General features: G+C 37.1%; 1 protein-coding gene across 7 annotated transcripts in view; it reads right to left on the minus strand.

Moving 5' to 3' along the window:
* Positions 1-13,701, minus strand: part of LOC129725075 (tyrosine-protein kinase Drl) — a 516,531-nt gene that overhangs the window by 107,437 nt on the left and 395,393 nt on the right. For all 7 annotated transcript variants that reach the window (XM_055680488.1, XM_055680486.1, XM_055680485.1 and 4 more), the window contains exons 6-7: positions 12,099-12,247; positions 11,262-11,425 (exon numbers count right to left, since the gene is read on the minus strand). In XM_055680488.1, coding sequence (XP_055536463.1) covers positions 11,262-11,425; positions 12,099-12,247 — 313 coding nt within the window. The remainder of the gene's footprint in view (positions 1-11,261; positions 11,426-12,098; positions 12,248-13,701) is intronic.

Genomic DNA, 13,701 nt, shown 5'->3' on the forward strand with positions numbered 1-13,701 from the left:
TTCCTCATCATAGCGTATGTTCGATTTTCTCAGTATATGTTTCATACTCCCATTTTATTTTTGATTAACGTTAGGATTACGTAGAAACTCTTAAATATTTCTTCATTGAGGCTTGACCTGTGATACTAATTAATATATATTGACAAATCTCACCATATTCTCACCATCATACAGAAGTTCACTAATTCGCTTTCAACGCATTCCGAATGGCGATTTCTCGTGCTTCAGAAACTAGGTTGTCGCTACTTACCACAATGATTTAGCCATAGTTAAACGATAGCTTACTTTCACCAAGAGTTGTATGAAGCGAATGTAGGCGTGCGAGGGTGACATCCTAAATTTGTATTTTTCAGGATCGTCAACGTCACGATCGCTCCTTTATGTAGGAAGCCATTTTCGATGTTACTTAAATGCTGTCGATAAAAGTAGGGTGAAGTTTTTTATTTTCCGAGATGATTCTGCTCATATCCTGGGTTGTTTCGTGTTTAAAAAATCATTTTTGGTAAACGTAGCAGAGTTAAAGCTTGCATATAATGCAAAACATCTACTGCTAAAACACATGTAGAATATAAAATAACAGCAAAGAGTTATGGAAAATTTTGAAATCTTTGTTGAAACCTAGTAATTGTAAACCGCGGTCCATAACTTTTGAAGGCACATTAGAACATTCAGAACAAATTATTGCATCTAGATTTAATGATTATTTTGTCAATAGTGTTTCATTGATCAATCAATCCATTGAATTGGTCGAGGAACCCGACGAAATAAAACAGCCGATTAACAGTAGTTGTACATTTGATGGTTTTCACCCAATCACGTTAGATGAACTGAGAAAAATTTGTTTTTCATTAGGTAAAACGGCTGGAGTAGATAATGTAAATGCTAGAGTTATTCAAGATTGCTTCAATGTCATTGGTCACACTTTGCTGGACCTCATTAATGAATCGTTGCAAACAGGGCACGTGCCTTTGGTGTGGAAAGAATCGTTGGTTGTTCCGATTCAAAAGGTTGCTGGAACGATTAAAGCCGAAGAGTTTCGTCCCATCAACATGTTACACACATTAGAAAATATATTAGAACTAGTTGTTAAAGGCCAGCTTCTAGAATATTTAAATAGTAACTCGTTGCTAATTCCGGAACAATCAGGCTACCGGGAAGGCCACTCATGTGAAACCGCGTTAAACTTAGTACTAGCAAAATGGAAAGATAACTTAGAAAATAGAGACACAATATTTGCTGTTTTTTTGGATCTAAAACGCGCTTTTGAGACAATTTCTAGGCCCTTATTGTTGAACACAATCAAGCGCTTTGGAATTTCGAGTACTGCATTCAGATGGTTTGAAAGCTACTTGTCTGACAGAACTCAACGGACTGTTTTTAATGATTCTGTTTCTAGTCCCGTGGAGAATGATCTTGGAGTTCCACAGGGAAGTGTATTAGGGCCCCTTTCGTTCATTATGTATATAAATGACATGCGACGAGTTTTACGTTTTTGTGATATTAATCTTTTTGCCGATGACACCATATTATTCATTGCAGCTAAGAACGTTGAAGAAGCCGTTTCACACTTGAACGCAGATTTACGTTCTCTAAGCAGATGGTTGAAGTATAAGCAATTGAAATTGAATATTGATAAAACTAAATTTATGATTTTCTCGCGCACCGTTGTAAATGATGATGTCTCTGTTTTGATTGATGATGAGGCAATTGGTCGCGTTCGGGAGATTAAATATCTTGGCGTGATTATTGATGACAATCTAAAGTTCAACGCTCACATTGACAATGTCATCAAGAAAATTGCCAAAAAGTATGGAATTCTATGCCGTCTGAAAAACGAATTAACGATTAGTAGTAAAATACAGCTATACAAGTCAATCATCTCTCCACATTTGGATTTTTGCCCTACTTTTTTATACTTAGCCAATAATACACAACTATTGAGGTTACAGCGTTTGCAGAATAGAATAATGCGTTTGATTTTAAATTGTGATAGATTAACTTCCTCTGTTTCCATGTTGGACGCTTTGCAATGGCTATCTGTGAAGCAGCGAGTTGTTTATTTGTCTATGGTGTTCATTTTTAAAATAATTAATGGTTTGCTACCTCAATATTTGAGTGATCGAATTGAAAGAGGAAGAGATTTTCATAGATATAACACTAGAACCGCGGATGAAATAAGAACACCTTTCTTTCTAACGAGAGCTTCACAAAATTCCTTGTTTTATAAAGGTATAATTTTTTTCAATTCGATGCCAAGACATGTTAAACGTGCACCAACACTTGCGGAGTTCAAGAGACAATGTATTTCACACGTGAAAGTTTCTATTGTATAGAACGATACTAAGTTTTACAAAATGATGTAGAGTTTACCTGACGAAGTTTGAACAAACGGATCTTAAATGACGAAGTTTTAACAAACGGATTTATTTTGGATGAACTATTTGTTTTGGTTTCTATTCATATATTGATTGTTTTATTGAAGCTTGTAAATGACGAAGTTTTATACGAACGGATCTGATTGTGTTGTAAAATTTTATTTATATGTTTATTTTAAATTGGACTTTTCTGAATTTATAACAACAAAACTACTGTGTTCGTCACGGTGATGATGATGGATTTTTTTTCTTTTCATTATTGTTGTTGTAGCTTTAAAAATAATAGAAAGAGACTACAAAAGCTTGAGCCTCGCGCGCGGTTTTCAGATATAAATGATTTCTTTTAGCAAATTAAAATTGTTATTTGAATGCTTGGAGAAAATCATGAAATAGTTGTGGTTGGTCTGGCTGAAGGTCATGAAAACCCTGTACTAGTTTTGTGTGCTCTATGAATCAAGTATACAGTTTTTGAAGAAGTTTATATCTGGAGGTAAAATCAGTTCGTTTTTTTGTTTTGTTTTGTATAACTGATTAAAATGTGATCACATTAATTATCTATAGATAAATCGTCCAGCTCAAACCTTTGTAGGGGTATGTGGCGGGACCATCATCATCATCATCAGAATATAAGATATTAGGGACGAATGACCGCCTCGGCTAAAATCCCTTGAACAAATATATATATATATATATATATATATATATATATATATATATATATATATATATATATATATATATATATATATATATATATATATATATATATATATATATATATATATAAAGATATACTGATGCCTGTTTTTTATGAAAAAGGCTTTCAAACTGTTTAAAAAAACCTTGTTTTGTATGATCTTACGTTTGGGTTTAGTGATATAGACCGATCAAATACAAAAAAAAAAAAATTAAAAAATTGTAGCATGCATGTGACATGTATCGAGCAATCCAACCAAAACCGCAAAGTTCAAATTGGATTTATTTGAGATAGAAAAATATCCACCCTCCACATTTTAGATATTATATACAGAAAAGTACGACCTTTCAAACGCAATCAATAGTTTTAGTTTGTGTTTGCTATTTAAGTAGATACAAACATTTGAAAAGAGCGTATTTTGAAAGCGAAAAACCTAATAGCTTTTCTTGTGAATGAGATAGCGCTTTCCAGTATTCAGAGAAAATATGCACCTCAAAAACTGTTAGAAGACCAAGTTTTAATAGAATCAAAAATAAAAAAGTTACATCGAATAAACTAGATTTTTCAGCGACACCCTAACTTGCTATATTAAATTCATCATACCGTGAAAAATATGTAAGATAGAGACTAGCTTTTTTTAACAAAGTTGTTTAGAATAAATGGATCTACAACTCCTCTGAACTAAAAAGAACCTTATCTTTATCAGCAAAAAAGTTAGTTTTGCTATTATTGATAAAAATGGAGCCACCCTAATTTTTATTTTCTATAAAGAAGCACCATTTCAAACACAAAATATCTTTCAGATATACTATTAACCTAACAACAGCTGTTTTTGCAAAAAAAATTAAATACCGCTAAATCGACGATCTGGTATTTATTGAGAAAAAACATGAAAATCCGTGAAAATGTTCCGGAGAAGATTGTGGCCTCGACACTTCGGGACCTCTACGTTCCGTCTACGGATTATTCAGCGTATCGGCCCACCTTAATCTACTAAACTTATATGTATAGTCGCATATGCTGGCCAAGCAGAGCGAACATTTGGAGCATTATGGACCAATTTACACAGCTTATTTTCAAAATGTGGAACGAAATGCTGATGGACCAGGTGCGTACCGCGTGTGATTTTTTTGAAAAACGTCTCAAAGTCGTCGTATAGCACAAAAAGGAGTTCACTCCCATTTATTTAATAGGTCGTAATTATTCTCATTTTACACTGCATCAATAAAAATTGATTCACGAAACAATATCTTATATTTCAATTGTTACAAAACATTTTTAATGTGTATGTAATGTGTAGCCGCTTGCTTCTTCTGCCCTTACAAGGTTGGTGGATCCGCAGCTTTTCCATTCTCTCCAATTATTCTCCTATTTCTCTTGACGTCTCTCCTACCGTCCTCAACGTTCAACACAACTTCGAAGTAGTTTCTCCAACGCCCGGCATCTGCGACTCATGGGTAATCAGGATCCCTTTCCTGTCATTGCACATGTCGTGTCTAAAGCTTTCCGGTATGCCTCTCGCATCTGATGCATCACACCGTTTGCTGCTTGTAACTTGTTAGTGTAGGACCTACTCTTTCCTCCGTTACTTCTAGCCACTCAGCGCCAAACGACCTACTAATCTCCTAGTTAATTACCTGGAGACTGACAATTTACTACCTCTGACGTGTTGGTGATTGACCCGCCACACACGTTGCAGCTTCAGCACAATCTGAAAGCCGACTGCACAAACCGCGTTCCAGATTTCCGGGTCGTCCCACTTCTTCCGGAATAGGTTGTCCGGAGTAGTACCTCCGAAATAAGTCGGTGTGTGCATCTAACCTTCGCGGACCTAGACCATTCCTACAGCCTTCGGGACATCGAGGGTGATCTTCTGGTACATTCTGATAGGCATCATGCCGGGTAAGACACAAATTGTATCGTGTGACACTGTACGGTACACACACGTCACCCTCAGGCACATGAGCCTGTAGATACTTTCCAGTTTATCACGGTAATTGTTTAGTACCTACAGTTCTGGTGTACACTGATCCACTGCTACCTAAGTATTGACGGAACCACAAGGCAAAAAGTTTTTGCTGTGCTTTTGGACATCATACGAGATAGTGCTGCGATAGCCAATGAAACCCTCCTAAAGGCATAGTCGACGCGGCTCCCAAATGTGAGCTTGTCCTCGACCATAACCCCCCAGAGCTTGGAAGATCGCTTAAAGTAACGGTACTCTGTCCTCCGCCTCTTGATATGAGTCGTGACTTTTGTCTAATATTGCGTTAGCTCCAGTTTCATCCACCGTATCTAGTTTTCGACCTTGCGTATACAGTGCGCGGCCGTCAACTTAACCTCCTCGATCGACTCGCAGTATTCCTATAGCATTATGTCATCTGCAAAGCCAACGATCACAACTCGTAAAGGAAACTTGAGTTTCAACTCACGTCATACATGGCATTCCACAACACCGAGTCCAGCATAGAACGTTGCGGAACTCCTGCGGTGACTGGGACGCATTTCTAACCCTCCTTCGTACTGTAAGCTAGTACTCAATTCTGGAAGCACTTTTCCAGAATTTTGTACAGCGACACCGGTACATGGATGATCCTGATCGCAAGCGCTAAGGCCAAATCCATCAATTACGTGACACAAAATACCCCAATTTCTGGACCCCCATCCTCCCATATGTAACGATACATAACCCCCCATAAAAACTACGTAACGCTGTAGAAGAATTTGCTTAATAAAAATGCTCGTTTTTGGAAAGTCTCTCCAGGGATTTTTTTTTACGTAACGCTGATCTTAAACAATCCCCCCTCCCCTATGTAACAAATCGTAACGCTCAGGGATACCCCACTTCCTTCCTTATGAGCGTTAAGTAATTAGTGGATGCCGCCTAAGGAGTCCCAGTTGGCGCTGTTTTGAACGCATTCTTCAACACGAGCTTGACGATTGCGCAATAGCGAATGCCTCTACTCTTGCATTTGTGTGCTACCTCCGCCATTTTGATGGACAGGTTAGCATCTAGCGTGGACCTACCATTCTGGAATCTAAATTGGTTTCTTGTCAGACCGTTTGCACCCTCCGTGTACTTCATGCTCATATGCCGATGGGTCTCCTGGTGGTTTCCCAGCCTTCGGCAGTAAGACCAATCTCTATCGCTTCCACCTATCCGATAAAAGGCAGTCATCCAGACATCACTGCCCGGTTCGATGACGTCTGAAAAAGGCCAGCCGTCGATCAGCAGATGCTTTTCCAAATGTTCAGACGTGCAAAATAGGTACTAGAGACTCTCCTGGTCTTTAGTGGTAAAGTGATGACTTTCCCGATCAATAACTAGGCAAAAGAATTTCTCTTGTCTGACTTGTGCGTTCATATAAGGATCTTTATGTCGTGTTATGGGCACTCCCAATAAGTTTTTCCAAAGAGCTTATAGAACTCCTCCTGGACGTTATTGGTTTTGTCGTTTGTTGGTGCGTACGCGTTGATAGGGCTGTATTTGGAGAATCTGCCCTCGATCCTCAATTAGCATAGACGGTCGTTAATGGGCCTTTACCTAATGGCACGCTTTATTTGGTACAATGTACCCAATGCACCATTCCTTTTGATAGAAGTCCGGAATCCGGTCCCCGGTAACGAAGTATTGTTTCTATTATTTAAAAAATATCGACAGTCAAAATAATGCCTCTCTAGAATGCAACTCAACGCCCAATTTGGCACCTGTTAGTAAAAAAGGCCAAGGGATCGAGAATATATCAACCACATGCTTTACAGAAAAAAAATAGTTTAAGTGGGAGCCAATTGATCTTCGTTTACCATTAAATGATCGAAATAGTACGAATTCGCGCTCGTCATTGCAACTCTATGGTCGATGGGCACCCAACTACCTGAGGACAATAAAACTAAAACCTTATTATAAATACCCGAACAAATTTACGATGTATTTTGCGGTGAGAACAGTAAACGGACAATGTTTTTTATTGTAACCATAAAAAACACGGTATTGTTACTGTAAGCTTGTAAACGATTATTGTCATTACCATGTTTTAACAACGTTTTATGTTGTTGAATCCAGGCTTCGAAATGGTCACGGTAGAACCAATTTTCACTGCGATAATCGTCTTCTTCTTCCTCTGACGCTACCAAGGCTCGCTGTCTGAATACATTCTTAAACAAACATGTCAAATGAATATAGCCATCGCGACGTTATTTTCCTAAAACGTATTTTGACATTTTTTCTAGAAATGAGAATTACGCACGTTGAGTGCATGTATTCTGGAAATTATTTATATCATTGATCTTGTAATAATATTTCTCAACATAAATGAACGAAGTAGACAGAAATAGGCCGAAATAACATCGCTAAACGATTGACAGTGTGCATCTCTTTGATACGCGAGTGTCTTTTGACTATCCTTTTCATTCTGTGAGCTGAGCGGCGATGGTTTGGTTGTTTTACATTTACGAGCAAAAGCCGACTGTGACGCACGCTAAGGAAGCGAGATCAAATGAAAATGGTGACCGTTGACAAGTCTTGTTGAATCTACCACCGACAATAATTTTACCATGAAAAACATTGTCAGTGACTTCTAAATGTATGGGAAAAATGCTTGAAAAAATGCTGTTAAGATACATAACGACCCCCCTTTTTCATGGTAAAAATGGCAAAAGCGATGTTTTTTATTGTTCTGGACAATGATATTTAATGTAAAATTGATGTATGGGTCATTAGACTGGGACACGGTTATATGGGAAAAAAGCGATAGTGTTATTTTTTCGCTCCCATGCACTTTTCGTGTTTCTTATGGGTCCTATAACAACTGTGTAACTTTTCAGATCGATCGGTGAAACACCCGATTTGCGCCCGATTTTTAAAGCTTCCATACGATTTCATATGAGAAAAATCACTTTTTCAAAACTTTTTCTATAGAGATGTCCAGTTGGCTCCTTAAAATATATCAATACATGATATTAATAGGAAATTTTCCTGGGAAGAACTCTTCTGAAGACCGCAAGGCGTTATCTTGCTTGTGAAAAAAGATATTCACCCCAGACTGATTGAATATCTGACGAACGGCTCACCATTGAGTGTTACTAGCAATACTGCTGCAGCATGCTGCTGTTGCAAAATCAAACAATTTGATGAGAAATGATATCGCTTAAATTTATCTCGGAGGCTTCCCCGAAGATACTATGAGCAAAAATCACGCTTTGAAAATTAATTCCACGCAAAATTATTTCTTATACTTAAGCAAGTTTGCAATAGCAGCATACTGTAGAAGTGTTTCTGGAAAATTTTAATGGTGAGCCGTCCGTCAGACATTCAATCAGTTTGGGGTGAATAGCTGTTTCTACAAGCATCATAGCGCCTTACGGTCTTCAGAAGAGTTTTTCCCAGGAAAATTTCCTACAAATTTCATGTATTGATATTTTTTAAGAGCCAACTTGACATCTCTAGAGAATAAGTATTGAAAAAGTGTATTTTCCAATATAAAAAAGGTATGAAAACTTTAAAAATCGGGCGTTTCACCGATCGATCTGAAAAGTTACACAGTTGTTATGGGACCCATAAGGAACACGAAAAGTGCATGGGAGCTAACATTTATTTTTTGTCCCACCCTAATGGGTCATTCCGTAAAAAGTGTATATACCACTTGGACACGACCATCACAGATTTTGCTCAAAGTTGGGGGGATTTTTCATCTACTGTCTTTTTGGAAAAATCCCAATTTTGGTATCGATTGGAATACCCCACGCTCTGTGAACCCCCCCCCCCCCCCCTGTTTATTGCAAAGTCACGCATTTTTTGTTCAAAATCTCTTTTTATTCTTTTTCTTACAATTCATAGAAGTAAGATGTCCGAAAAATACTGATAGATGATTTTTGAAGAAAATAAACCAAGAAATCCAGAAAAAATATAAGTTTTGACCGGAAGTGTTGCCAGATAAGTTATTTTTGTATTTGAAAACTAAATTTACATTTTTCGGCCAACGCAGCCGTTTTGATTTGAAATTTGATAATATCATCGTATTCCTTGGAAAACTTCACATTAGAAACAACTATCATCCTGAGGTAATATGAGCCAATCTCGAGATATAACATTTTTACGAAAAAAGTTGTAAACTTCGTAATTATTTTATTTTATAATTTATAGACGTAAGACACCCGAAAAATAGTGATACGTGAATTTTGAAGAAAATAAACCAAGGAATCCAGAAAAAATAGTGTTTTTGACCGGAAGTGTTGCCAGATAGATTATTTTTGTATTTTCAAACTAAATTTGCATTTTTCGGCCATTGCAGTTAATTTTCTTTCAAATTTGATGATTCTATCGTATTTCTCGGAAAATTTTACGTAAGAAGCTCTTACCACCCCGTGGTAATATGAGCCAATCTTGAGATATAACATTTTTACGAAAAATTAATTACGAAATTCAGAACTATTTTCGTAAAAATGCTATATCTCGAGATTGGCTAATATTACCTCGAGATAATAGTTGTTTCTTATGTAAAATTTCCCAAGGAACACGATAAAATTATCAAATTCAAAATAAAAATGGCTGTATTTGCCGAAAAGTACAAATTTAGTTTGAAAATACAAAAATAATCTATCTGGCAACACTTCCGGTCAAAAATAATATTTTTTCTGGATTTCTAGGTTTATTTCCTTCAAAAATCATCTATCACTATTTTTCGGGTGTCTTACGTCTATAAATTGTAAAAAAAATTAATTACGAAGTTTACAACCTTTTTCGTAAAAATGTTATATCTCGAGATTGGCTCATATTACCTCGGGATGATAGTTGTTTCTTATGTGAAATTTTCCAAGGAACACGATGAATTTATCAATATTAAAATTAAAATGGCTGCATTGGCCGAAAAATGTAAATTTAGTTTTCAAAAAAAAAATTATCTGGCAACACTTCCGGTCAAAACTTATATTTTTTCCGGATTCCTTGGTTTATTTTCTTCAAAAATCATTTATCAGTATTTTTCGGACATCTTACGTCTATGAATTGTAAGAAAAAGGAAAAAGAGATTTTGAACGAAAAATGCGTGACTTTGCAATAAACAGGGGGGCCCCACAGAGCGGGGGGTATTCCAATCGACACCAAATTTGGGATTTTTCCAAAGTGACAGTAGATGAATAATTATCCCAACTTTGAGCAAAATCGGTGATGGTCGTGTCCAAGTTTGTGCTTTATGTGGTCACTTGGTATGGAACGACCCGTATTTAAAATGAAAAACATAGTTAAATTATGGTATAACTATGGACAATTACGGTAAATTTTAAGGTTTTTAAAGTTATTTTTTTCGGGTTTACACTATGTACTATGGTATCAATGTATCGAAATAAATAATTCATAGATTTGGTTTAATAACCGCTTATTGTCCGCTCGCTGGACACAGGACGTTAGAAATTAATGTCGCCAATTTATTTGAAGAAATATCCGCACAATTTTTTACAGCATTATCCAAAATCTTGTAAGAATAAATCGAACAACTGGTTATTTTACTGTAATCAAAACACTTCACACGCTGAATTATTTCAAGATATGATAGAATTATGTGCAAGAAAAGCGAATTAAACAGAGCTTTCACGATGAGAAACTCAACAATCATTCTCATCTTTGATGTTCCGCCCACAATAAGCCATTCGAGCTTCCTGTTCCGAATTGTTATCGAGAGCAAGCAAAATGTTAGCATCATTTTTTGTCTTTAAAAAAACTATCTAGTTACTTCAATTTTATTGTTAGTCCAAATGTACGCTTCAATTTCTCAGACACATATTCCAGAATGTCTATGATTATTGAAAAGTTCATTCAATTAAATAATTTACTCAATTTAGTTTGGTGTAGGTAACGAGATATAAATCATAACTAAACTACCAACAGCTAATTGGCATGTTGCTTAAAAAGAAGCTTTACCAAGCCGAAAATCGAGCCTGTACCCAGGCGTCGACGATAGAACATCAGTACCTCCAAGGATACATGTTCGCTGTCATCGTAAATAGGTGCGTCAGCTGCACCCACCGCTAACAAATGGCAAGTTCCCAATTTTTAAACAACCGTATCAATACCGATGCGATGGGTCGGTTGTGCTCCTACGATAGATTGCATTGCACCAAGCGAGGGACGTGGAGATGTGTACATAACGAGGTAAAAATCCGCGGAACGAACACCAGCCACGAACCGGACTCACCTGCGTCAGTTGCGACGAAGCGTAATAGGACACCCGGGACGGACAGACCGATTCAGGCTTGGCATAAACGGATTCCGTCGCGGCAAGACCTCCGTTGCTGTGGCCATGGTTCAGTGGCAGAAGGGCCGTGGCATACGGCGACGGGGACGGTGTACTTCGAAACCCTGAAAATAAACAAGGTAAACAAGGGTATCAACAATGACACTCTGTGCAGTGGACAGCAAAACAAACAACGCGTTTGGAACATCAGGGCAAACGAAATGGGATACAATCATTATCCCTCCGTGGATCAAGTTGGATGGGAATGATGGAGATAATGATGGTGATGATGATGGTGTTGTGTATGATGAGGGGAGAATAGAAATATCTGCCCAACGCTGATATTCTCAAAGCATGCATGCCGAACGTGTTTACTGGAATAAGAATGAATGCTTGTAAAAATGAAGAGGGGGGGGGGGGGATGAGTGATTTTAGATAAAAGGAAGGTAAAGATAAAACATTAAAAATAGATTCTGAATTCATTCTCCTACGATTTCTAAAGCGAGTTACTTTGTTCTAATTATATTCCATCAATGAATAGGTTTTATTTGTGTAAGTGGGTTTCTTAACCTGTAAAACAATATAAACTAGCAGACGGTTTGAGTTCTTTGAGAAATGAATTCTGCTTCATATTATTACATATACAAAAAAAAAATTGAAATGAATGTAGCTTGTGCGTCCAAAGAAAAACACATTCAACACTAACCGTTTGTGAGATGTAGTTAGTGTGCAACAAGTGGCAGAATGAGACAGTCAAACAGTAGCCAAACGAGAGGCCACATATAAATAAATACTTACATGACTTTTTCGACTCGCTGATGGGGTATTTGTTGAGGCTGGCAATCGTGGCGTAGGAGCCACTGTTAGCACTAGGTGGTCGCCCCAGGGGATCCAGACGGATGAAAACATTCTGATGGCTGCCATAAGCAGCAGTTGTGAAGCTGGTGCTGTTCGTCGGATGGTTGTGTATTCCCAGGCGACGTCCGGTGGCGGAAAGGGAGAACCGACAAAATTTAGTAATGAGACTTGTGTTAATTTCGCTGAATAAAGGAGAAAAGTAAAGGTACGTCTACTGCTATGTGCTTGTTTGCAGGTGAAAGTCTAGTGCTACCACTTGAAGTTTGTATTCAAACCACTGTACTACTAAAATTGAAATGATGTACAGAGAATTGCATGTCATGTCATGTATTCTGAAAATTACAATATCCGAGAATCCAAAAACGAAAATATAAATATGAAAACTCCACCAAAAACATCCTTATTATTTATTTCAAATCTCATATTCGGTTAAATGAAAAAAAAAAAAAAAAAAACAATGTTTGAACTTCACTTCACTTAAAAATTATGACACTTGTACGAAAAGACTTCTTTTTTCATGTGATCTTACGCCATCTTGAATGCCAAAAGTGAGCCATCATTGTGTGTTTCGTTATGTAAATAATATTCTACTTTTCAGGCATGTTTTCCATATCAGTTGAAAGAAAACACAGTGAGGATCAAAAATACACAACAATGAAATAGACGTATAAAATATCGGTCGTAGTATGTTTCTCAGATTTTATATCTATTTTTTAACATTTAGATCTCGTGTTGACAAGCGTTGTCAGGTATCCAGATTTTTCTGGACTATCCAGATTTTCGTGCATGTTACATGCTCAATTTGATGTCCAAACTCCCAGATTTTTTTTCAGATTTATTTAAATTTAATTTTCTCTGTCTCGCAAAAAGGTTATTGAATTTTGTTAATTTTGCAATTTTGTTATCTCAAACGTTACGTACATCAAGAATTTTATTCGAAAAAGTGAAGATTTTCCTGATACGAATGAAATTAACCTGGCAATGCTGACGCCAAATTGCAGGGGGGTTGCACAAAGATGTTTTTCTTCTACAGCCGCTTAATACTATAGAATGTGAAATTTTGCTGCTGCTGCAAAAACATTCCTAAATTATGGGTGCTAAAGGTTGATATTTATAATATCATCTCCATTTTGGAGAAAGACAAGAGCGTCGAAACTTGAAGACGCTGAAATGGAAGATTGAGAGCAGTTTTGGGCATCTCTGGACAACCGGCCAAACGGTGAAGAGATACCTCGCCAAAATTTACAAATGGATATATTACGAAATAAATATTTTTTGATCAACGAGAAAAGAATGTATGTGGTGGGACTAAACTTTGGTCACGTTTTTCACAACACGCCCTAGACAGAGACAAACAGCTGCGTGTGATTTTGTTTTCCCCCTTTGTCTGTGTTCTTCGTGCTTAGTATGTTTTCGTTTGTTTACGATGAAGATCGCGGAACAGAGCTTCCTCTAGGAACGCATCTTTCGGACGCTTCAATAGCATTTGAAATCGGAGGTGGCGAGGAACTTCTTGACAGAGGGTCACAATTTATAATATGAT

Source organism: Wyeomyia smithii, chromosome 2 (genome assembly GCF_029784165.1).
Source record: "Wyeomyia smithii strain HCP4-BCI-WySm-NY-G18 chromosome 2, ASM2978416v1, whole genome shotgun sequence".
Taxonomy (NCBI): domain Eukaryota; kingdom Metazoa; phylum Arthropoda; class Insecta; order Diptera; family Culicidae; genus Wyeomyia; species Wyeomyia smithii.